Below are 24,823 nucleotides of genomic sequence, written 5' to 3'. Positions count from 1 at the left end.
CGTCTTAGAAGAGAAAAATCATTGTTTTTCTGCCATTTTAGTTAAATGAGCTGAAGCAGACGGTGAAAGTCTTTGTGCAAATTAGGCAATGATGAGCAAAATGAAAGGTTTTAGTCTTTTCTATTCAAAAATAATATTTTTTTCCACAGTTTTTGGTTGGGAGTTATGTGTTCAACCAATCTTTTTGCTAAACCAGCAAATCTAATTTGGCAGCTTTTTTACCCAATTTATGTTGATAAAAATGACAGGTGTAACTTTCTGAAGGACTGGTGTGTTCAGTCCCCACCAATAATCTCTGCTTTTCCCCCCTTTCTGCTCATTTCCTTTAGCCAAAGGTAACAGAGGTTGGGTGCAGCTATCTCTGTTCAGAGCGTTTTGAGTCAGTGTTTTTTTCTCTCATGCTGCTCCCGTGTCCCGCCTCTCGGTGTTACATCATTGGATCTGTCGCTTTGAGACATCTGATTTGCGGCCCATTTCACAGCGCAAGGAGAGAAGCTACATGAGCAGCTACTTCAATATTTAATCAAAAGTTAGGAGACAGGAGGTTAAAAAATTAGAGATGCCACCGAAAAATCAGTTTTTTTGACATACAGAGCTTTTTCAGCAAAAACAACAACAGATTATAAGATTATACAAGTTAGTATTATAATGCAAGAAGCTTGAGAAAATATGGTTTAAATGTTATTCTTTACTATAAAATCTTGGCTTCTCAGATGACCATGACTCCCAGTTACAGGTTAAAATGTTTTCTTATTGTACAGACAGAATCAGACTGCTGAGCTTCTGCATATCTTGAAATATAGTTTCAGGCATCATAATATCAGCAAAGAGCTTCATAAATGTTTTTAAGCAGATATAAGTAGGGAGAGCTGTAGATTTAAAGGGTAAACAGATTTACTGGGATATGCAACATGCAATAAAATATATCTCCATGTTTACCAGAAAGTTTACAAGAGGAAAATAGGCTATGCTATATTTAAAATGCAGCATATCCATAGTTTTCTGGATGGAATTGAAATTGTACTTTAGGCATAATATATCGATTTTAGCATTGGAATCGGCTGTTATTCGTTATTTTTTATACATACCTATGTAATGCCCTAAAAGGCATCTCTCTTACTACCTATTCGTATAAATATCAGTGTATTGTGGTTCTCATGTGTTTTTCATCAATAGGAAAGCATTCAATAAATATATGTTTGAGCTCATTTTTGGACAATACAAAAACCTAATGAAAGCGCGTTGTTTGAATAACTGTAGCTCCATCAGCCACAAAGTTACACCTTTGGTAAAATAAAAAATGGTCACTTTGGCCAAAATGGTGGTTAAGCAGTACAGCAATTTTCAAAAGCTTATACCAAGTCTCGAAGCCACAACCTTTGGATTGCTAGGCAATGTCTTACTGCAGACACTACTTGCACTACTATCTCATCCTCAGAAAGGAACACTACGGGGTGTGCAGGTGGCACAGTGGTTAGCACGCACAGCCCATGTACGGCGACCTTAGTCCTTGACGTGGCTGACCCAGTTTCCAATTCGACATGTGGTATAAACCATACCCCCTTTCCTGTCAGCCTACTGTAGAAAAATGAGCCACTAGTGCCGTAAAAAACTCAAAAAAAAGGAAGAAAACACTACAGAATAATAATTCAACTGAAACCAGTGGCATAATCAGATTCTGATTATTATATTGTTTGATCTAAACATAGTAGTTTTAACCAACTAGATTAGTTGTTTTTTTCAACCAATCTATCCAACCTCTATCCAACTGACATCAACTCTCCTACAAACTGTATAAACGCCTGTCGAAGTTCCAAGCGAGCTGAACCACTTCCTGGGGCGGTAATGTGGTATGGTGCTAGCGAGGCTTCGGACATCTATCAATTTTGGCCCCTCCCCTAAATGAAGCATGCCTTGATATGCGTTTCGCACTCCACTACTTCCAAGCTTCTAAGCCTCGGCTCGTCTCATGACATCACAAGTAATAGCCTTTAATTGGTAGAAAAAACTCTTGTATCCTCAGGTTCCACCGGCTCATTCTTAGTCTTTAATGTCTTCTGCTCTTCCCAAACCTCCCTGGTTTATAGATATTGAAACCCATCTCCAGGTTATTACTGGGTTTGGGTCTGCCTCAGGCAAAATATTCACCAAAAGAAAGAAAACTTCCCAGTAAATTAGACTTTCCAAGTTTCTTCCGGAAGAAACTGTTTCTTACCTTTCACCCCTCCTCTATAACCCGACGGTTCTCTCCTTCCCTCTGCAGAGATGTACCTGTTCGCCTGCCTGGTGGACTTCTTCAGTAACTGCCCCAGATATGCCAGGTAAGCCCATTCTCTGGGTATGGGAGGGTGGGGTTGTAGAATAAACCAAGAGGAGGAGCTTTGAAATGTTTGTAGAAGGTCTGGAGAACCCCTCCTGGAGTCTGAGGATGTCGGCTGAATGACCCCGGTCCGGTTGATGCTTCTGAATGACTTGTTCTGTCAACCCTTCTGCAGCTGTGAATCTGGCTTCAAAGATGGAGACCTGTTCATGTCGTACAAGAGTATGTTCCAAGACGTGCGAGACGCTGTGGACTGGGTCCACTTCAAGGTAACCCCATCCTGTTTCTGGTCCTGGATGATCTCCCTGCTTCCATTCTCGCCCTGATCACCCTCTATGCTGTCTCTCACCTGGTTCCCACAGGGATCGTTGAAGGAGAAGACCGTTGAGAACCTGGAGAAGTATGTGGTGAAGGATGTAAGTGAGTTCTAGTCACAGTGAGAGCTGGCCTGTAGCTGTGAGGAAGTGTTGGGTTTGACTTGTGTTGTCTTGTCTGGACAGCCAAAGCTCCCTCTGCTCCTCAGCCGCATGACTGAAGTAGCCAAGGTGTTCCTGGCCACTAACAGCGACTATAAATACACAGAGGTGAGTCTGCAGACCTGATGGTGTTTCTGGGTGGGACCGTAATGACTCTGAAGACGTTTAGCAGCAGGAGGAACTGAGCCTCTTTATCCTGATCCCTCCTAATGTTCTGATGCATCCTCCAACCTGCAGCATATGAGCTGCTGTTCTAATATCTTCCTTTCTTCCTGCAGAAAATCATGACCTACCTGTTTGACTTCCCTCACGGCTCGAAGGTGCGTATGCCATTTACAGCCGTCTGAGCGCTGCGTAGCATCAGCTGCTGAACGATGTGTTTGCTGTCCCTGCAGCCCGGCATGCCCCACCGGCCCTGGCAGTCCTACTTCGATCTGATCCTGGTGGACGCCCGCAAGCCCATGTTCTTTGGGGAGGGAACCGTCCTGCGGCAGGTCGACACTGTAAGCGAGCACAGACAGAACCTTGATGTTTGTGGAGATCTGGACGTGTGTGACGAGGCTTTCGTTTGGTTTAGACCACAGGTCGGCTGAAGATCGGAACTTACACCGGACCTCTGCAGCACGGCATCGTCTACTCTGGAGGTAAAACCTCAAGTGGTCCGGTCCAGCCCAGGCCGACTATTTCCTAAGCCTCCATTATTACACAGCACCTCGCAAAAGTATTCAGACCTTTTTATAATTCCTGGTTTTTTAAGTGGGAAACAGACTTCCTGTTTGAAACGCCTTACAAGGCATTGAATTCTTCAGTATCGAACTGAGGCTTTAACCACTTAAGCCATAAAGGTCTTAGGAGCAAATTTCGCCTGAAATTACATATGTAGATAAAGCAACTACAGCTCCCAAACTATAAATTGCAAAAATAGTTGTTTATATTTTTGTGACAGAAAGGCATTGAGCAATATTTTTCAGGTGGAACCCCTATTTTAAATGTCACCAAGATTTATAGGTTATTAAACAAAGAAAAAATGGGGGAAAAAATGTGCCTCGCTAAAATGTTTCCCAAAATAAACACTGCAAAACACCTTGAAACCCCATTTGAAACAGGTGTTGTGAATGAAACGGTGTCCAGCTTGAAAGAGCTCCTGTGTGTCGCTGAATGTGAGCATTGATGACTGAAAGACATCTGCCTCCATTTATCTGTTTACTACAGTGAGTTGAATTCATGTTAATGTTGATTTAAAGACATTTCAATTAGTGGGAAAAAATTGCAGGGGAGAATAAAAAAGAAAAGGCAAATCAACCAAAACTTAAAGGGGAACACTGTATGTTTTACATTGGGCCCTTGATTTTACGTTATTACATCATGTTCTACTCACCCATATGAGTTTTTTGTCATTTGGAGCCGTTCTGAAGATATTCCGTTAGGTTATATCCAAGTAACGTCTTCCTATGGGCAACGAGTTGAAGGCACAAACTAAACTGCTCATAATTTATTCTTTATGGAGAATAGATTATGAACAGTTTAGTTTGTGCCTTCAAGTCGTTGCCCATAGGAAGACGTTACTTGGATTACAAAACTGAATATCTTCAGAACAGCTCCAAATGACACAAAACTCATATGGGTGAGTAGAACATAATGTAATAACATAAAATCAAGGGCCAAATGTAAAAAAAAAACAGTGTTCCCCTTTAAGCAAACCCCATGCAGTACCTCGGTGGACTCCCTAGGGGTCGTGGACCCCTGTTGAAGCCCTAAGGTTTACACAATATTTAATAAAAGTTGAATTTTGATAAAATAGACTTTGAATTCTTCTAAATCTGTTGTTTTGTTTGCAGATGTTTCCCTCATCCCTCAGTCAGTCCTCTGGATATAAAAAGGCTCAGTCTCTGATATTTCCAGTCAGCTGTCAGATAAGGAGCATCAGGGCTACCTGAAGGAAGCTCTGCTGGGAGACCTTAGAGAGTGCATCACTCGGTCTCATGCACCACTACAGTGCAGAGTTCTACACAGACTAGATCTATCCTATCCTATCTTGTTTTGGGACAAACCAGTCCTGTGATCATTGTGAGCAGTGACCAGCCTTGTTAAGGTTATCAAACATTTACTTTGTGGTTAATGATACTCCAGATGTTTCTGGGTTATTTGATGTCCCTGTAATCTCCAGCCTCTACAATAAACAGAACATTTTGGAAACAGGAAAAGCCACCACCCTACTTCTAACCGTTACAGGATTGGATAAAATATGTCTAAGTAGAAATGGAGGAAACATTTGTTCCCTCATTGGTGTTCTGAGTTTTTGGAGCTTCTTTATCTGGTTTACTAAAGCCTTTGTTGGTGTTCTCTCAGAGAAACTCCATAAAAAGATTATAGAAAATAAACCAGGACTGAGTCCCTTATTACCGCAATGTGGAGGGAGCATCTATAAACTGATCAGTTTGGAGAGCATTTATACTGATGATAGTCTAAAGCCTGATTTATACTCAGAAACCAGGTCGTCTGCGTGTGTCGCAGTAAATGCAAATGTGCCCCCGTCCCTTCCACAGACACTCTGCTGCACCTCTCCAAAATTGTAGTTAACCGCAGACAGTGCCGCAGACAGGAGGCCACTGATTGATCAAATCTACATCCGCTCTACACTATGAGTATTACCTGTTTGGTACCCTACTGGCTTGTTTTGTTTGTATGATCGCCATTGTGGAAAACGACTTGTGAAGATGCATTTGAATTCGGTCCCATGTCCCTCCGTTGTCACACAAACTTGCCCCCACTTCCTCACCGCCTCGGTCGTATCTAGACCCACAGCTAGTTCCTGATTGTCCCTCTTGCGTTGTGGTGTGGAATAACATAGAGCAGACCACGCTTCAATATTGGGCAGAAATCTAAAATATCTGTGACAAGCTCACTGCGACACACTGCTGCGGGAGGATAACCAGGCCATAAGAAGCACGGTTCTGAATGTCCTTTACAACGTGGCAGGCAGTCGTCAGCCAGACCACTAAAACGTTTCTATTCTTTTTCTCAGGTTCGTCAGACATTGTTTGTGACCTGCTGGGTGCTAAAGGGAAGGACATCATCTACATTGGAGACCACATCTTTGGAGACATCCTCAAGTCGAAGAAGCGTCAGGGCTGGAGAACCTTTCTGGTCATACCTGAGCTGGCCCAGGAGCTTCATGTGTGGACTGACAAGAGTGGTGAGAGCCCTTTGCATCACCTGTCTCATTTTTGGACGTTATGTCCTAGAGGACGGACAGAGCTGAAGGTCTGCGGCAAACAAACAGCCTCACTGCTGATGCTGTTCAGCAAACGAGGAAACTAAACTCGATAGAAGTCAGACTTTTTTCGGTAAGCCAGTGACGGTACATCCTAAGATTGGCTGAACGTTACGACGATTACTTAAAATGATGTGGTTGCCCAGACAACAATATCATAACCCATAAAGTGTGCTGTGTCAGAAGCATCTGTAGCGTTAGCGTGTCTAATGACCTTTGAAGTTTTACCTTATTGGTAACGAAATATAAAAGATCATGGTATAAAGGGGGAGAGCTGGGTAGCGGTGTGGCTAGCTGTGCTCAGTACTGATCTGCTTATTCACTGGATTGCTGATTGCCCTTTTGTAGTACGGGGTAGAACTGGTAACCTGACAACAGCCAGATGCATGTCTTGCTCCATCTAGCTCCACTCACATACATCTGGGAACCCGCTCATTGAAAGTGATTTCCCCAACCGAATTTATGGTCTGTCCAATTAGAACGCAGGGCGGGTGTGTCCTGGAGTGGAGAAGCGACCGTGAGATTCCAACAACAATGGCGGCTCGCATTGAGGAAGCAAGCGTTAGCATTGATGCTGCTATTTCTTCTGTGTTGTCCAATCTATCTGATATTGTTTCATTAAAAGAACATCAGAGAACGGCTTTGAAGGCTTTTGTTGGTGGAAACGATGTTCTCGCCCTTCTCCCGACCGGATTTGGCAAGAGCTTGATCTACCAAATGGCTCCTCCTCTCACAGCGTCACGGGTTAGCTTCAGTGTGAGTGGTTGAAATAGCACGTCAATAAAGATGACAGACAAGTGGCTTATCCAATCATATGCAAGGAGTTTTGATAAGGCCCAGCCTTCAGTAAAGGCAATTCCTATGGCAGGTTCCCAGATGTATGTGAGTGGAGCTAGGCGGAGCGAGACATGCATCTGGCTGTTGTCAGGTTATAGAACTGGAGCCACCGTCCGCCATATTGGTACTCCCTAGTTTGAGCGGTCTCAGTGTAAACGATATGTGCGCTACAGCATCAAACAATGATGTTCTTGTTTTTAGGGGGACTTAAGCCTTTTAAAATAAAGATGAATATATCACTTTAACACACACTGGCTACTTTAACTTTTAATATAAAAAATAGGCACATCACATTGCATCTCTAATAGATTATATTAGGTGGCTAAAATATATGATTTCCCTCTCTTAACTTTGGCAAATAATGATTAAATATCATTATTGATGAAGAGAGGAATAAACACAATTAAAGACTTGCAGGTTAATTAATTTATTCCCATGTTATGGAGGGGGAACGGTTTGTTTCAGGCAGCTGAAATATCCATTCTCTCCTCTCCTCCTCCCATATCTTATAAGAGCAAACTTTTTTCCAAATTTCTAAAATAATTTTATGTGTGATAGCATGTCGTATACTAGAAATGTCCTTAGTCCAGTAATCTGTCATATTTTACATTAGAACGGGATTAAGCAGAAAGTCTACACTGTCATTGAATTAGGAACTCTTAATTGTTGTGCCCTGTTATCAGCCAGTTTCCATCCTCTTATATCAACAATGAAAAATAATAAATACACACTACGTGTTGGAAAATTGTGTTTGGAGACTGACTTATTTCAGTCAGGCTTAAAGTGACAGAAGTTGGGGAAAAAAACGATTCTATTAAACAGCTTATTTTTTTTACAATTTTGTAAACAACAGCTGCTGAATAAATTGGATGTTGCAAACATGACAGGATTATAGGAGTTGTTTTTTGCGAGTAATCGATGAGAAGCTCTGTGAAAATGGTCACATCCGCCATGTCGGCCTCTCTGGCTTCAATGCGCGCTCCCTACACAAGGGAAACAGAACTTCATACACCGGGACAAAGTCAGTCAGAGCTTCACATACCTGGGACACCAATCTGTTTAGCAACAGTTGCACATTTTACTCAGATCAGCTCAGAAGCGAGATCCAGGACTCTTGGGGAAACATCCTTGGCTGTAGCGCAAGTATCCGCTCCCTAGATCTTCCACTGCATACAAGTATGTATGCACAAACTAACACTGAGTAAAATTACCTGTGAAACATCTTCCCACAGCCGGCAAACTGCTTGTTTTTGCTGCCAAATGCTACACAGGTAGGCATTTTACTGCGCGTGGGGAGTACCAGCATGGCGGATGGTGGCTTCACTTTTTTCGGCCAATCAGCAATCCAGTTAATAAATAGATATCAGTTGTACTCAGTAGCTAATGGGTTAGCCTCTTGTAGCCCAGTCAGTTAGCCATATTAAGCTACACTACTTTTAACTTTATGTCAACATCCGTCCATTTTTTAAAAGTAGAATAACTTGTTTTCTTTGACTAAAATCTCCACAACAGTCATTTTTAAGATGTTCCATTTGTCCTCCTCTGCCCTCAGATCTTAATAAAATGAATTCTTGAGACTTTTTATTTAAAGATCTGGTACTTACATCATCAACCTTCCCTCCAACAGGCAGAGTGAAGATGGAATATATTTGGAAACTGTCTTTTTGCTAATTATAAGCAGGTTAGGAGTCTGAAGCTGCTCAGGCCTGAAGCTCTGTCTGCCTGTTCATAGATGGACCAACATCTGTAGGGTTTCACAGCTCCACATAAAAGGTATTACGATAGATTGCTGAGTCATGGCTGTTGTTTGTCTCTGCAGCCATTTTTGAGGAGCTTCAGTCCCTCGACTGCTTCCTGGCTGATCTTTACAAGTAAGGTCCTCTTCCTCTAGCATCTGTGTTGTTTGTTGTTTCAACATATCCTTTCAGCGTGTTCATTTTTGAAACAGCAGCATAAGAACTTCTTCTTTCAGATGAGCTCTAACAGCTAACATTAACTGGACGGGTCGATCCGCCTCTGCTTCTGTCCTCAGGCATCTAGACAGCAGCAGCAATGAGAGACCAGACATCAGCTCGCTGCAGAGGCGCATCAAGGTAGCACACTGTAGAAAGGACATCTGGTTAATGAAGATATTGAAGGGACCACTGGTCACTGACTCTATAGAAGGGAACAAATGTCCACTGATGCTATAGAAGGGATAGCTGGTCAGTGACGCTATAGAAAGACACAGAGTCATTGATGCTATAGAAGGGACCCCCAGTCACTGAAGCTATAGAAGAGATAGTTGGTCATTGATGATATAGAAGGGACACCCAGACAAATATGCTATAGAAGAGACACCTGGCCATTGGCGCCGTAGAAGGAAACACCCCGTCCCTGATGCCATAGAGGGGATAGTTGGTCTTTAACTCTATAGAAGGGACACCTGGTCACTGACGCTATAGAAGTGAGACTTGGTCACTGACGCTATAGAAGGGGACATCCAGTCTCTTATGCTATAGAAAGGATACCAGGTCACTGATGCAATAGAAGGGACATCCGCTCACTGGTTTCATAGAAGAGAACATCCCTTCCCTGATGCTATAGAAAGGATAGTAGGTCTCTGATGTAATGGAATGGAAAGTTTTTTCTAGTATACAGTGGGAGGACCGGTTTGGACCTACTTGTAGGCAATGGGAGGATTGGTTTGGACCTACTGGTAGGCAGTGGGAGGACTGGTTTGGACCTACTTGTAGGCAGTGGGAGGACTGGTTTGGACCTACTTGTAGGCAATGGGAGGACTGGTTTGGACCTACTGGTAGACAGTGGGGGGACTGTTTTGGACCTACTTGTAGGCAATGGGAGGACTGGTTTGGACCTACTGGTAGACAGTGGGAGGAATGGATTGGACCTACTTGTACACAGTGGGAGGACTGGTTTGGGCTTACTTGTAGACAGTGGGAGGACTGGTTTGGACCTACTGGTAGACAGTGGGAGGACTGGTTTGGACCTACTGGTAGACAGTGGGAGGACTGGTTTGGACCTACTTGTAGGCAATGGGAGGACTGGTTTGGACCTACTGGTAGACAGTGGGAGGAATGGAATGGACCTACTTGTACACAGTGGGAGGACTGGTTTGGGCTTACTTGTAGACAGTGGGAGGACTGGTTTGGACCACTGGTAGACAGTGGGAGGACTGGTTTGGACCTACTGGTAGACAGTGTGAGGACTGGTTTGGACCTACTGGTAGGCAGTGGGAGGACTGGTTTGGACCTACTGGTAGGCAGTGGGAGGACTGGTTTGGACCTACTGGTAGGCAGCGGGAGGACTGGTTTGAAACCTACAGGTAGACAGTGGGAGGACTGGTGTGGACCTACTGGTAGACAGTGGGAGGACTGGTGTGGACCTACTGGTAGACAGTGGGAGGACTGGTGTGGAGCGTATACTGTATCTGTATGCTGAAACATCTTCCAGATGTTAGCAGTTGATCCGAATCCTGTTCTGTCCCTGTTTGTACCTTAGAAAGTGACCCATGACATGGACATGTGCTACGGCATGATGGGAAGCCTGTTCCGCAGCGGGTCTAGGCAGACGCTGTTCGCCTCACAGGTGATGCGCTACGCCGATCTGTACGCCGCCTCCTTCATCAACCTGCTCTACTACCCTTTCAGCTACCTGTTCAGGGCGGCACATGTTCTGGTAAGTGTGTAGCCCAGAACCACTCGGGGGCTGGGTTAGAACCCATTTCTCAGGATCTGGTTCAGCCAGTTCTGTAGAACTGTATGATTGTTTGTGTTCCCTAGATGCCTCACGAGTCCACGGTGGAGCATTCTCACGTCAACTTGATCGACACCGAGTCGCCGCTCGCCACCCGCAACCGCCGAGACTTTGACATGAAGGAGATGGAGACCAAACGGCACCAGCTGACCCGATCCGTCAGCGAGATCCAGCCGCCTCACCTGTTCCCCCAGGCTCCACAAGAAATCACCCACTGCCACGACGAGGATGATGATGAAGAGGAGGAGGAAGAGTAGATGGAGGATGTTTGTACACGGAGCATTTTTTTATTTGTTCAAAGATACATTTTTATTCAACGTTTGGACTGACGGTTAAAGGTTCTACAGAACATGTTGAGGTGAATCCGCTGCAGGCTGTTGCTTTATGACGGCTTGGATCTGGTTGGTTCTAGCGAAGGTTTTCTGGTTCTGATCTGCTTTGATCTCACTGTTTGGGTCTTTGTAAGCCTCAGTCTAACGGTTCCTGCTTTTCTCCTGCTTTGCTGTGGTCTACCAGATGGTAGAACCTTTATACTGTATGAATTCTTCTGGGACCAGGTTCCTCCATGGAAACGGAGTTTTTGTCAGAAGCCTTCACATTTTAATCAGACTCTGTCAGAAGTCACCCACAGAACCCTTTTTGCCTTCCCTCACCTCTGACTCCTCCCCCTCCTTTAACTGACCCCTCCATCTTCTGCCTCGTCCCTCCCCTGACCCCTCCCTCCTCCTCTCTCTCAGTTCTTACCATAGAGTGTTATTGTTATTGTTACTGACCAGAATTGGGTTTCTTCTGATTAGAACCCAGTGGTACCAGACAATACCTGAACAGAACCTGCTGTTTGTCAATCAGAGACCTGATCAGCTACATCTGCTGCTGCTGTAACGGAAGGTTCTGGTTCTGCTGAAGCCGTCATGGCCGCACCGTAAATCTTAATGACTGTTACTGGTGATCTGCAGGTGCTGGGTTCAGGATAACAGTTCCTGAGCAGAAGGTTCTGTTTTCCTGTGATGGTGACCCAGAGGTCATGCTAACCTGCAGCTTTGCATCCATGTGTTCATCACTGCTGCCTGTTGACTCATTTTAATAAAGATTGTCCTTCTGATTCTGCTTATCAGAACGTTGTTTGTGTTTCCATCTCTTTATATGGATTGACACTTTTGATTAGGGATCCACATGTATGTTTGTTTTTTTTTTTAGGCTGATAACTGATCTCCAATATGTGCTGATGTGCTGATTATTAATAATCTGAATAACCTGAACCAAACTAAACACAATAAGCTAGGAATCATTTTGGGGGGAAACGGAAAACGTCAATGAATAATAAGATAGAAAACAAAGATATTCTTCATCTAAGATTGAAAAACCAACGTAACATTTATCTTATTAGATGACCATTATGCATCTTAGCAAAGCAAAGAAATATGATTATTTAGAAGAAGAATAGTCAAACAGGATCAGAAAACAATATAGAGAAACAGAAAGGTTGTTGTTGTTCCTCAAATCAGATATGAGATGCTTAAATTACTGAAGACAAGATAATGCAGAGACACATGGAGCTGTCCAAGAACTGCTAGATGCTGAGAGTAAAAAGTTTAGTAAAAACAGATATTATTTCTAAAAAAAAAAAAAATAGAATCAAAAACTAGAAAGTGGGCGGGTCCTTGACATATGTCATTGAAGGACCCCACCTAGAGCTGGCAGTAGGGGACCACGCTGCCGCCTCCCCGCACCATGGCTGGGTTGGGGAGGTCCAACCCAGCCATGTATTAAGCTTTCAGGGCACATAAGACTGGGACGTCCAGGTTGAGTCTTGCACAGACCCGTGTATATGTATGTGTATATATATATCACTGATTCTTGAAACTTTGGCAAAAACATGTCCCACTAAGAAAAGTGCTAATTCTGTTGGAAAGAAATAAAATTTTCATGAATAAAAACAATCAAGGTTATAATCAGGGGGTCCTTTGCACAAATGCAAGGTTCTTTTAAAGTTTTTTTATTTTATTGTTAATTTAATGATTATATGCTGGCCCATTAACTATAAAATCAGTTGTCCTTGGATAGGAGATAATCATTTCAACTTGATTAAAAAAACAAAAAGTAATAATTGAATTGAATAATATCTTTACCAAATGAAAGGGTACATTTTAATATGTATTTAAAACTACAAACAGTGAGTTTTGAACAATAATAACCATTATTTTGTGATTGCTCAAAATGTGTCCCACATATTTGTCACCACCGTCAGATATTTATAAAAAGCAATAAAATCAGGCAACTAAAAGGTCAACTACATGCCTGAGGTACCCATTTTCAAATCTTCAGCTCTACTGGATGCCTTAAGGTCACTCAAGCTCCTGTAGGTTTGCTATTTTCTCTTAAACTTGTTCATATTTTTGGACACTGCTAATGTCACAACCATAACATGTCAACACCGTCTCTTTTGTATAAAAAATATTAGATTAGATTATGACATAAATGTTTACTTTTTAAGAAGAGGTCTAAAGTAGCTAGCAACAGAGGGGAAACAAGATGGCTAATGTGAACAACTCATGCATATCATGTGAAAGAGTAGGATTTTGTCACCACCGTCAGACGTCACCACCGTCAGATTTTCTGTCTGACGGTGGTGACGCACAGTCTGACGGTGGTGACAAAAAACTACAAATGGTTCTCAATGGAGGCTAGAAAATAATTGTTGATCTGTAATGTTTCATTAACCTCTTTTATATTTTTATTTATGTAATTCCGCCTAGATTTCTTACATATTGTATAACCCTAGGGGATGGGGTGTGCCTTCCCTGTCTCTCAATTCACTATTATGCCATGTTCATTTGGTTTACATCATTTGGGATGCACATAGTGCACCTACTACCTACCTACATAGCACATAGTATACAATATTCCTTGTAAGCTATGGCAGGGCAACATTTAACCAAATCTAACATTTACTGTAATTCCCCCCAATTTCATAGTCATTACACTCAACTTTGACTTTATGTATTTTAGGAAGTTATGGCTAGGAAGCAGCTATCTGTGAAGGAAAGAAGGAAAAGAAACAGGGAATATCAAAAGAAGTGTGAAGGCCTACTGACAAAAAACCTACATATATTCAAGCAATTACTCAGAAGGTTCAAAATTTCTACCATAATGCAGCACGAATGACAACTGACAAACAGGACACAATCACACGCAAGAAAATAAAGCATCAGAGAATGATTCTGACTGATAATGATATTTCTTAATTGTACCTTATATTCCTTGAAAAATATTTGTCACAGTGCTCATGATTGTTATTTTTTGGACCAAATAGTTAAATAAAGTTAATAAGCAAGAAACCATTGACTTGAATTGTATACAGTTTGGAATTGTATGTTGAAATGAGGCCACTGTCACCACCTTCAGTTCTAAAGTCACCACCGTCAGAGGGCTTTTTATTCGTTTTAAATTAATATGCTTGCAATATGTTTCTTCAGTGCTGTTCTCTCATTAAAGTAATGGTCTCTTTTAATACAAAAATATGTTTGTTAAATAAAAAAACATGACTTTTTCTATTTAGGCTTAAAGTAAACGTTATCTGATGTTAGATATTTTAAAGGACTACACATGATACAGTTAAAAAAAATTAACAAAAATGATTATTCAACATTTAACAGCATAAATGTGTGCTAACAATGCCAGATAAAGATTTAAAAACTCTAAATACTTATTAGACCAAATAAATAAAAAATAATTAGCTTTTTATTGTGTCTGATGGTGTTGACAAAAACAAAGTAATAACTGGAAAAATGCCTATTTTATGAAAGAAATACAAAATGAGGAGGTTGCACCTGTACACTGCTGAACAGCCAAGACCTTGGTCTATAACAATATACCTTCAGATTTTGTAATCCAACTAACTTTTTATTTTCAAAATTAAAACCTGTTTTATCCAAATTCCCAAGAATCAGTGATATATTTATATATGGATGTATGTGTATGTATATATATTTATGTATGTATATATGTACACATACATCCATATATATATAGACACATACATATACCTATATCTACATATACAATCTGTATACTTTACAATCTGTATACTATCTCTCTCCCTCTCTCTCTCTCTCTCTCTCTCTATATATATATATATATATATATATGTATATATATATATATATATATATAATCTTATTGTATAATCCTATATTCTTAAGATACTTTATAAGAGCTTTCTGTGTTGTCTTTATCCCCTCTCCTGTTGTTCCTATTAATCCTTCCTATTTGTAATGAATTTATCAGGAGAAAAAAAAAGCCCATAGGGTCATATGACTTCCGCATTCGTCTGACGTCACGCCGCCTCCTTTCCTCCGGTCTCGTTAACGTGTCTGCAGGTAAGAGCTGAGAGGCTCAGATCCTGGTTTGGTTCGGGTTTGCCTCGCAACCTGGTTCTGATCTCTGACTGGTTCTGCTGCCGGTCCAGTTATATGGACCGAACCGGAACCCCTGAGCTTTTATTGTTTCATGGTTCTTCTCTATGTGGTGAAACACAAAGTTCAGATAAACATGAAATAGAAAAAGGAACCAAGGAGGAACTCGCTGCCATTATCTTCACCTCTTTCTGGTTCTAATGTCACAATCGTCTAAATTCTATTTAAAAAAAAATTCCTAATAGGAAATTATTCAAGCATTTATAGCCTATAAATGCTTGAATAATTTCTCCATCAGAGCATTTCTCAGGTAAAGCAGCAGCTCAGCAGAGAAATCTGAACCTAGAATCAGATGTTTGAAGCAGCTGCAGATGGAGGAGCTCTGATCCGATCAAATCAAAGTGTGTTTTAGAAACACAGTGGAGGCTGGAAGCTTTGGAAGGATGTGGGCCTCTTCTTCCTCTTCTCTTTATAGCGGGGCATACTGCCCCCTGCTGGACATCCAGTGCGTCTCAGCTGCTATAATCTATTTTTATTTAGCAGGAAAACGTTTTTAAAATGTAATAATTTCTTCCAGTCTGCTCCTAATATGCCTTTTAAATCCGTTCTCTCTCTGTTTCCCTTAGAACAAGTCGTTTCTCACAGCAGCTGCTGACGTATTTAATACCAGGTAAGATATTCTTATAAAAACGTATGTAGGTGTCTGAATTTGTAAATGGAAATAAAGATAAATGAATGAATTTGAAAGTTGTTCCTTGTTGTCATCTTCTGCATACATTCTGTCCATGAGGATAGAAGTTACATCTATAAATAAAAATCTACAACTGAAGAAAAGTCACTCTGTGCTTTGGGAGACCAGTCAGAACATCAGAACCACCTGCTCTGCTCTATAATGAGCAGTGGAACAGGTGTCCTGCTCCCTTTGACCATCACTCTGCCGCCACCATGTCTGACTGCAGGAAGGCTTTAGTTCCACACCGCAAGTAAAAAGACACTTCCTGTTCATCTGGGTCAGCATTGGTTCTGTTGTTCTCGGTCAGTCCTGGTGCTCCTCTATTGGGTCAGCCTTGGTTCAGGTCTTCTGGGTCAGCACTGGTTTTGGTCTATTGGGTCAGTCCTGGTTCTGGTCTTCTGATTCAGAACTGGTTCTGATCTATTGGGTCAGTCCTGGTTCTGGTCTATTAGGTCAGCCCTGGTTCTGGTCTTCTGGGTCAGTCCTGGTTCTGGTCTTCTGATTCAGAACTGGTTCTGATCTATTGGGTCAGTCCTGGTTCTGGTCTATTAGGTCAGTCCTGGTTCTGGTCTTCTGGGTCACTCCTGGTTCTGGTCTTCTGGGTCAGTCCTGGTTCGGGTCTATTGGGTCAGTCCTGGTTCGGGTCTATTGGGTCAGTCCTGGTTCGGGTCTATTGGGTCAATCCTGGTTCAGGTCTTTATTCTCGTAATGTTACGACTTTATTCTCGCTAATAGAAGACAAAAAAATCTCTAGCCTGGCCCTAATACTCTGTTGTTACATACTATTAAGTAAAATTGAGAATTGGTAATACTTTTAAAATCTATAATCTATATTATGACTTTTCCTGTCCACATCTAGGGAGCATAACAGTCTATTCTCATGTCTAAACACGAGTTGTCTCCTCAGGTTCAGAACTCTGTGGCGAAGTTACTGACTCATATTAGGCCGATTCTGAAAGCTCTTCATTGGCTCCCATTGTCTTTTCCGTTCCAGTTTAAAATCCTGGTGCTGAACCTCAGGGCCTTTTACTGTCAGGCTCCCTCCTACATTACAGACTTGTGTCTTTATACCCCCTCTTGGAAGCTGAGGTCTCAGGACCAGAACCTTCTCATGGTACTCGTCACAGGACCAGGGGAGATCGCTCGTTTCAGGCGGTGGTGCCGGCGCTCTGGAACAATCTTTCACTTTCCTCGCGCGTACTTGATTCTGTTGGTGCTTTTAAGAGCGAACTGAAAATCTCTTTGTTTAAGAAAGCATTTTAATTCTACTAGATTAAGGGTTGTTTATGACCATGCCTGTTGTGACTGTAAATGTATTTTTATTTCTATTTTAATTCTGTGAATCACTTTGTGACCCCTATGTCTCTGAAAGGTGCTATATGAATAAATATTACTTACTTTTTATATCCCTACAACTTTTTCTATGTCTGCTTCTGTCCCCTTGAACCCCAGTCAGCCTCAGCAAATGGCAGCTCACACTGAGCCTGGTTTATACTCCAGGTCGTCTGCGTGTGTGTCGCAGTGAACGCAAATGCAACCCCCCCTGTTCCGCAGACATTCTGGTGCCCCTCTCCAAAATTGTAGTTGACCATAGACAGGGGGCCTCTGATTAGTCAAATCCGCTCTACTCTACGCGTATTTCCTGTTTGTTACCTTATCGTCTTGCTTTGATTGTATGACCGCCATGGTGGAAAACAACTCTTGAAGTTTGACCAGCAAGAAGAGCGAGGTGCGTGAGAATGCTCGCACCCTTTTTCCACCTGGATCCCCGCTCTTTTTCGCCCTCATGTCCCTCTGTTGTCCTCCGTTGACCTGAGATGACGTGTTGTGAATTGGCGCTATATAAATAAACTGAATAGAATTTTGGTGATGATCCGGATCCCCATCTGGATCCAGAAATTCTTTGACAGATTCAGTGAATACAGGTATTAACTGAAGGTGGTAATCACCATATGTCGGGGGAAATCAGGTCTGCGCCCTCCAAGTTGTTATCTAGTTATCACAGTTCTAAATAGTTGTCTCTGTTCTCCGTCAGGCTAAGGATGGTCCAGATCAGCCGTCAGCGGTGGGGGGAGGTCCCTGGCCTTGGCAGTGTGGACATGTGGGTCCTCCAGTCCCCCGGGCTGCGAGTGGAGGTCCTGACCCTTGGCGCCATCATCAGGTCTTTGAGCTGCAGGGGGAAGCGTGGGCAGATGGAGGATGTGGTCCTGGGCTACGACAACCTGGAAGGTGAGACAGAGAAGCTGCTCTTAACCCTCATGTCTAAAACTTGTCCTGAATACCTCGGAGTAAACATTCTGGATCTTTCCTCCAAATGTTGTGGATCATCTCCAGTCATTCCTTTTAGCTCTACAATCAGATCCATGACATACGATTTCCAAATCTACAGAGGCTCTTAGGTTCTGTTGGGCTGCAGATGATGGCAGAGCCTGATCTCTATCAGACCAGAAGGTAGGGATAATGTCAGTGGAGCCGTCATTGGAGGGTCGGATCAAGCAGAGGCCAGAATACTTTGCAGGGTTCTGCTGGGAGGCCTTGAGAACCAGAACCTCCGCCTCTGCATTTCGTTATCATAGGAACCCAGGATGTTATGATCCAGAACCTCGGACCCAAAGGGGAAAACTTTGAGCTCCTTGTGGGTCATTGATTGGTTCCTTTCTGCTGTTTTTATCTCTGTTAAAGTTGTCTGTTTGTCCTGTTCAGTTTAAAGGCCAACCTTCACTCCTCCCGCTTCTCTGCTGCTGTTCTGGAGAAACAATAAGAAATGATTTGGCTGATCATAATATCCAGTTGGGCTGATAGTTAATCTGCTCTAATCGCTCATCTTCAGGAGGCAAAAGAATGTTTGTTTCCCTGATAGTTGATCCAAAATGACAACAAGAAGAAGAACAGCTATGGATCCAAATCCCAAACAGTAATCGACCTTCAGAGGATTAGATACCATCTGCTTCCAGCACCGACACCATCTCAACAATTTATGGTTTGGAACAACTGATCTCTATTTATTCACTGGATTGCTGATAGACCGAAAAAACCTGCTGCCACCTGCCGCCATCTTGTTACTCCCCACTCCCCCACTCTTGTGCCAGAATAATGCCTGTAATGTAGTGTAATTACCATCACAATATAGTCAATACATTTATAATATATGTATCATCAATTTAGCACTTTTGGCACATCATCAGATAGTTTGTGTAATATTCTTAAAGGAAAAGTCTGGTCATATTCAGAATTCAACCTTCTGAAAGTACTTTAAATATGAAATTATTACATACTGTTCAATAAATAAGAAGTGTTTTTCATTAAGAGTAATTTTCATTTGAATGTGCTTTACTGGAGGCATCCATGTTGGTCAAAGAACACTACTGCCACCTACTGGTTTGTGACGTCACAGTGCGGGATCGGCTGTTGATCAAGTCCCAGTGCTGTATCTGGTGTTTGTCACAACGCGCTATTATCCAAGTCATCTTGAAAACATTCTTCCAGGCTGTGTGTTTCCTGGATGGTGCCACCTGTTGAGCTAGTTTTCAGTTACCTTTTGTATCTATGCCTCTTTTTCTATCTCTGCTTCTGTCTCCTTGAACCCCAGCAGTCCTCAGCAGATGGCCGCTCACACTGAGCCTGGTTCTGCTGGAGGTTTCTTCCTGTTAAAAGGGAGTTTTTCCTCTCCACTGTCGCTATAAGCATGCTTAGTGTGAGGGATTGCCTTGAAGTCAATGAGTCGATGCAATCAGCTGGTTTTACTTAGATAGAAAACTTTGAATCTGTCTGACTGGATGATTTGATGAACTGTAAAGTGCCTTGAGAGGACATGTTGTGAATTGACGCTATAGAAATAAACTGAATTGAATTGAATTAAAACCCAAAAAATAAGATGGTGGTTCTTTAAAAACAAAAACTTTCATAGATATTTATGCGAAAGGATGTCTTTTATCCAGAATCTCCTAAAATCTGAGTTTTGTTCGGCTGGACTGAGGTTGTTTGGGTTGTGAAGGACCTCTGAGCTAGAACCTAGAACCCGACCCTGCCTGAAGGAGGCCAGAGGAAGGAGCTGAAATCTGATGTTATTTATGTGTTATCTCAGGCTACGTGTCAGATAAACGGTATCTGGGCGCCGTGGTGGGTCGGGTGGCAAACAGGATCGCCAAAGGACGCTTTGTGGTGGAAGGAAAGGAGTACCAGCTGGATACCAACAACGGACCAAACGCTCTGCATGGAGGTCTGCGGGGCTTCAGTCAGGTACCACAGGAAGTATTTCTGTTTCTTTCTGTTCTCCAATGTGGGATTTAAAGGGTTAACAGGACTAGAAAGAAGCCGTGAATGATGGAAATGTGAAGCTTCCATATCTGCTCAGATGCAGTTTCTGTCTGGAGTCAACCGCTGAAATGTTTGGGGAGCAGCCTTATGATTTATCTGAGGGGCGGAACTTCAAGCTGTAAGGAAAACCCAATTATTAATGGGGCACCGTTTGAAAAGTAATATTTATCGTTATTTAGTGTGTTTAAGAGAAAAATAAGTATTTTATTTTTTTCCATGTCATTTTTTCACTATGTCAATTATTCGTTTATAAAAATCTTACTTTGTTAAATGAATATTTAGCTCCAAACTAAATATTTAGTTTGCAAACAAAACCGCAACAATCGACACTAAGCAACGCAGAAACATTAAATAAAATCACTGCAAAGAAGACAAGGAAAACACAACTTTAAACAAAAATCAGATGTTTAACACAAAAAGCAACTTAGAATAACCCAGTTCTAATTTTTTTATCCTTTTTTTTTTTTTTTTTTGGTTTATGAAGATTCTTTTTTGGAAAATCTGGATTTTTTACATCTATAGATCAGAGCGACATCCTTCCTGTTTTTTCTTTTTAGATATTTACTTATAACTGATAAACCAATTCACTGTCTGAGTCTACCAGCTGCTAACATTTAGTCTGTTTTCATTGTTTGATGTGAAAAATCCTTTTTATTGGGAAAACTTAGTGTGGAAAAAAAAAATATTTCGTAGAAAAAGATTGGAGATCAAATTTTCGCCCAGTAGGTGGAAATCTGACGCAGCAGATATGGAACAACGGTGCGTATCTGTGAGGACTTATGAAAGCCTCATTCCTTCTGTGGATTTTCTGTCCAGGCGCTCTGGGTTGCTACAGAGATTGAAGGTGGTGTGATGCTCAGTCTGACGAGTCCAGATGGAGACCAGGGCTATCGTGGTGAGGTCCAGGTGTCTGTCTCCTACACACTGCAGGTAAACCCGCACAGTTGGAGCCTTGAGGCCATTTATCCTTTAAACGCTTTCATCTCTGGTTCATTTATCATTCATTTTATTTTCTAATATTAAACAACAGATTTCTATTAAAGTGATTTGCAGCAACAATAATAATATTTTTATTTAAAGCACCTATCAGGACACCCAAACTAAACGATAAGTTGCAATATAAACTATATTAAAGGAAAAGCAGCAAGGAATAGTCAATGGATCATTATTTATACCTAAAACTAGAAATAATGATCTGATCTGATATGTTGGCAGTGATTTAATGAATTAAGCATTAATCAGTAAAAAATGTAAAACAAAAATTTCCGTCTGATGGAGGTTTCTTCCTGTTAAAAGTCCGTTTTTCCTCTCCACTGTCGCTACAAGCATGCTTAATGTGAGGGATTGCATTCGAGTCAATGAGTCGATGCAATCAAATGGTTTTCCTTAGATAGAAAACTTTTAATCAATTTGACTGTATGTTCTGATGAACTGTAAAGCGCCTTAAGAGGACATGAATTGAATTGAATGATGGCATTAAGATCAGAAGCAAATTCTGGAGACAGGATTTGGCCAGAGATGCATGGATTCTGTCATGGAGGCAGGTGGAGGAGATGCTGGAGATGCTCTGGAGCTGAAAGCTAGAGAATGACTTGGGGAAGGGATGGATTTCAGAGGAATGATGGGTTTGGAGACATATGATGGTAAATTACAGGAGATTGGAAAGGAGGGGAAACAAAGCTTTTGAGTTACCTTTATTGGACCAGATGAAACCAGAAAAGTAGCGGGATTTAGTTTGAATATATATTAGCACAAAAATACTGAGGTCAGTTTAACTGGATGATGATGCAGATAAAACGCACTAGTCCAGTTTTTGATTGAAAAATATTCAGTTTAAAGTATTTTCTGAATGTAAAAACAATCAGTTAGAAGGTTTTTTTAACACTTGGTTAAACAAAAATTCCTGTTCTGCAGAAATAAAAATGTTTTTCTGCCCAGGGGGAAACTCTAACTGCTGATTACCGCGCCCGGTCCACCAGAACCACCCCCATCAATCTCACCAACCACTCCTACTTCAACTTAGCTGGGCAGGTAAGAGCTCATTACCTCACATGATAAAGAGCACCTGGTAAACGTATTCACACCCCTGAACAAAGGAAACCCACAAGGGTTTGATTATAATTAGATGAAGCAGAAAACTGATTGTGAAGTTAAAAAGATTTTGAACCATTTAAGGCCTTGAATTCAATTTGTTCACTGATGTTCTGAATTGTGAAACCCTATTCTAGAATTATGAAATCAATAAACATAACAACTAAGATTATTTGGAATGATCTGAAAAGTGTTGTTCAGGTAGCAAATTTAGGTGATCACAAGCTAGTTTGCAAAGAATGGTCAAATAGATTTGGAAAGCTGGATGCAGATTGATCCCAAATGCAAATATAAATGCACACCACACTTTTCAGATCTTTATTGTAAAACATAAACAAGTGTAACAAGTTATTTTGAACTATTACGACATTAGAGGAAATCTCACACCAATGGCAGAGCAGTAGTTGGACCTTTGCCACCAGAGGCCCCCTCCAGATAGATCCATCATCCTCAGGGAAGATTATCCGGTTTATTAACTGACTTAAGGCTGATTTATACTCAGAAACCAGGTCGTCTGCGTGTGTCGCAGTTAACGGTAGATATGCTCCCCCACTCCTTTCTCAGACACTCTAGTGCACCTCTCCAAAATTGTAGATGACCGCAGACAGGAGGCCTCTGATTGGTCAAATCTACATCCGCTCTACTCTATGCGTATTTCCTGTTTGGTACTTTACCGGCTTGTTTTGTTTGTATGACCGTCATTGTGGAAAAGGACTCGTGAAGATTAATCAGCTAGAAGAGCGAGCTGCGTGAGAACGCTGGGACCCTTTTCCCACCTGGATCCCAGCTCTCTGTCGCCCTCATGTCCCTCCGTTGTCGCACAAACTTGCCCCCACTTCCTCACCACCTCGGCCGTATCTAGACCCAGAGCTAATTCCTGATTGTCCCTCTTGCCTTGTGGCGTGGAATAACATGGCACAGACCACACTTCAATATTGGGCATAAATCTAAAATATCTGCATCCTACCTGCGACCAATTGCTGCGGGAGGATAACCAGCCCTTAAGCCACTGGCCAACTTGGACCAGCATGGTCCTGAGGTGGAGGAATGATTTTCAATCATAGGTGGTTGGTTAATAGAGGGTGCTATGGCATCACCCCGCCCACCCAATGACCTTAATTTAGACAAAAAAATCTATAAAAATTAAATTTAAAGATTATAAAATGTAAATGTTTTATATGTGCAAGATAAATATTTAATCTTTAATGAGGAGTGAAGCTGTTTGGTTTGTAGTTGAATTGGTGACGTATTTACGTCCTGGGGAGCAAAAATCTTTGCCCATTGACTCTCTGGGGATTAGTTGCCCATGCGCAGTAGCTACTCTTCAATGCTAAAGGATTGGAGAGCTGCTCCCCGAGGTGACAGGAACTGTCGTCACTGTCGTAGTGCAGCTGATTGACAGGTTGTGTCGCGGGAGGGAAGTCCCTTAAAGCAATCTTGCCAAGAGAAGCGGGAGGTGAAACCGTTTGGACCTGATCAGCTGAACATCAAAATGAATCAGTAGTCCAAAAGACAGATGGAGACGGTTCACTCTGCCTTTTTCCAGGATCTGGTTGAGCTTCAAGGCTTGGCTAACTGCATGCAGCGAGGCTAACGCTCTATTCTACTTTCCCTGCCCTTTTCAGGATCTGAGCCAGCATGGATAAAGACAGGAAGGACTGATTTAAAGCACTTTTTAGAAAAGACAAAGAAGAATGAACAATCTGGGATTCACATGGAAAATAATAGAATATAGTCTACTTTTTTTAGATGTTTGTTAATTTGCACAGTTGCTCTTAAATAAACACATTGTCAGAAAATAAATAGTTTTTATATGAAAAAAAACATAAAGCTAATAGCTTCTCCATTATTAAACTGGTACATTTGATTAGGTTTGTGACACAATATTAGACCATGCAAAACACAGATTTATCTTCACAAAGCCTCATGAGGCTAACATTTATGTACGAAAATTAAACCTGTACATGAAATTATGTTTTGTTTTTATAAAGTGTTTATATAATGTTCTTTGTTGTTGGCATTCATATAAATGTACTGGTGTGTTATAACTGGAGAAAACTCCACCAGCCGCCAATGGTTTAATCCTGAATCCTGTAGTTTATTTCTATAGCACAGTTCAGCACAGCAATGCAAAGTGCTTTACATGAACTAAAAAGTAAAATAGAATAAAAAATAAAAACAGAATATAAGCAAGTAAAGATAGAAACATGACAAAAAGCAGGTAGTAAAACAAATAAAACAGTTTAATCACATCTTTAAACCAATGATACCATGATGCCAATATCCAGTGCTTGACACTATCAATGCTTGATCAAGCAAGTCATAAGTCACAAATCTGGCAAGTCGAATCAAACTCGAGTCAAGTCATTACTCAAGTCCCCCATCTCTGGGTTTTTGGTTGTGTTATGAATGGATGGATGCATCATCATCTATCCAGACCTGCTGACTTGTTGATCATGTCTCTTTGTCTCTGTCTGTATCTTCCATGCTGGGACAAAGGGAGCAGCAGACATCTATGACCATGAAGTGTCCATCAATGCTCAGTCATACCTGCCTGTTGATGACACGTCCATTCCCACAGGTGAGTGGTGATCCCAGATTACC

At 41.7% G+C, this 24,823-nt stretch overlaps 2 protein-coding genes across 3 annotated transcripts in view; both read left to right on the top strand.

Moving 5' to 3' along the window:
- nt5c2a (5'-nucleotidase, cytosolic IIa) overlaps window positions 1-11,278 on the top strand; it is a 28,106-nt gene extending 16,828 nt beyond the window's left edge. For both annotated transcript variants that reach the window (XM_038268541.1, XM_038268540.1), the window contains 12 exons: window positions 2,264-2,321; window positions 2,496-2,589; window positions 2,683-2,736; window positions 2,821-2,904; window positions 3,075-3,116; window positions 3,192-3,299; window positions 3,374-3,440; window positions 5,822-5,992; window positions 8,727-8,778; window positions 8,940-9,000; window positions 10,409-10,585; window positions 10,690-11,278. In XM_038268541.1, coding sequence (XP_038124469.1) covers window positions 2,264-2,321; window positions 2,496-2,589; window positions 2,683-2,736; window positions 2,821-2,904; window positions 3,075-3,116; window positions 3,192-3,299; window positions 3,374-3,440; window positions 5,822-5,992; window positions 8,727-8,778; window positions 8,940-9,000; window positions 10,409-10,585; window positions 10,690-10,920 — 1,199 coding nt within the window. In that variant the 3' untranslated portion in view covers window positions 10,921-11,278. The remainder of the gene's footprint in view (window positions 1-2,263; window positions 2,322-2,495; window positions 2,590-2,682; window positions 2,737-2,820; window positions 2,905-3,074; window positions 3,117-3,191; window positions 3,300-3,373; window positions 3,441-5,821; window positions 5,993-8,726; window positions 8,779-8,939; window positions 9,001-10,408; window positions 10,586-10,689) is intronic.
- A 3,697-nt stretch (window positions 11,279-14,975) lies between these two features.
- Window positions 14,976-24,823, top strand: part of galm (galactose mutarotase) — a 12,899-nt gene continuing 3,051 nt past the window's right edge. Inside the window, exons 1-7 of the mRNA XM_038268532.1 lie at window positions 14,976-15,042; window positions 15,705-15,748; window positions 17,847-18,040; window positions 19,896-20,050; window positions 20,945-21,058; window positions 22,067-22,159; window positions 24,719-24,800. Of these exons, the coding sequence (XP_038124460.1) occupies window positions 17,854-18,040; window positions 19,896-20,050; window positions 20,945-21,058; window positions 22,067-22,159; window positions 24,719-24,800 (631 nt within the window). The 5' untranslated portion in view covers window positions 14,976-15,042; window positions 15,705-15,748; window positions 17,847-17,853. The remainder of the gene's footprint in view (window positions 15,043-15,704; window positions 15,749-17,846; window positions 18,041-19,895; window positions 20,051-20,944; window positions 21,059-22,066; window positions 22,160-24,718; window positions 24,801-24,823) is intronic.

The sequence above is a fragment of the Cyprinodon tularosa genome, unplaced genomic scaffold (genome assembly GCF_016077235.1).
Source record: "Cyprinodon tularosa strain WSP-4 unplaced genomic scaffold, ASM1607723v1 ctg701, whole genome shotgun sequence".
NCBI classification, from domain to species: domain Eukaryota; kingdom Metazoa; phylum Chordata; class Actinopteri; order Cyprinodontiformes; family Cyprinodontidae; genus Cyprinodon; species Cyprinodon tularosa.
The sequence above is the reverse complement of the archived record's forward strand: the minus strand, read 5'-3'. Positions and strand labels throughout refer to the sequence as shown.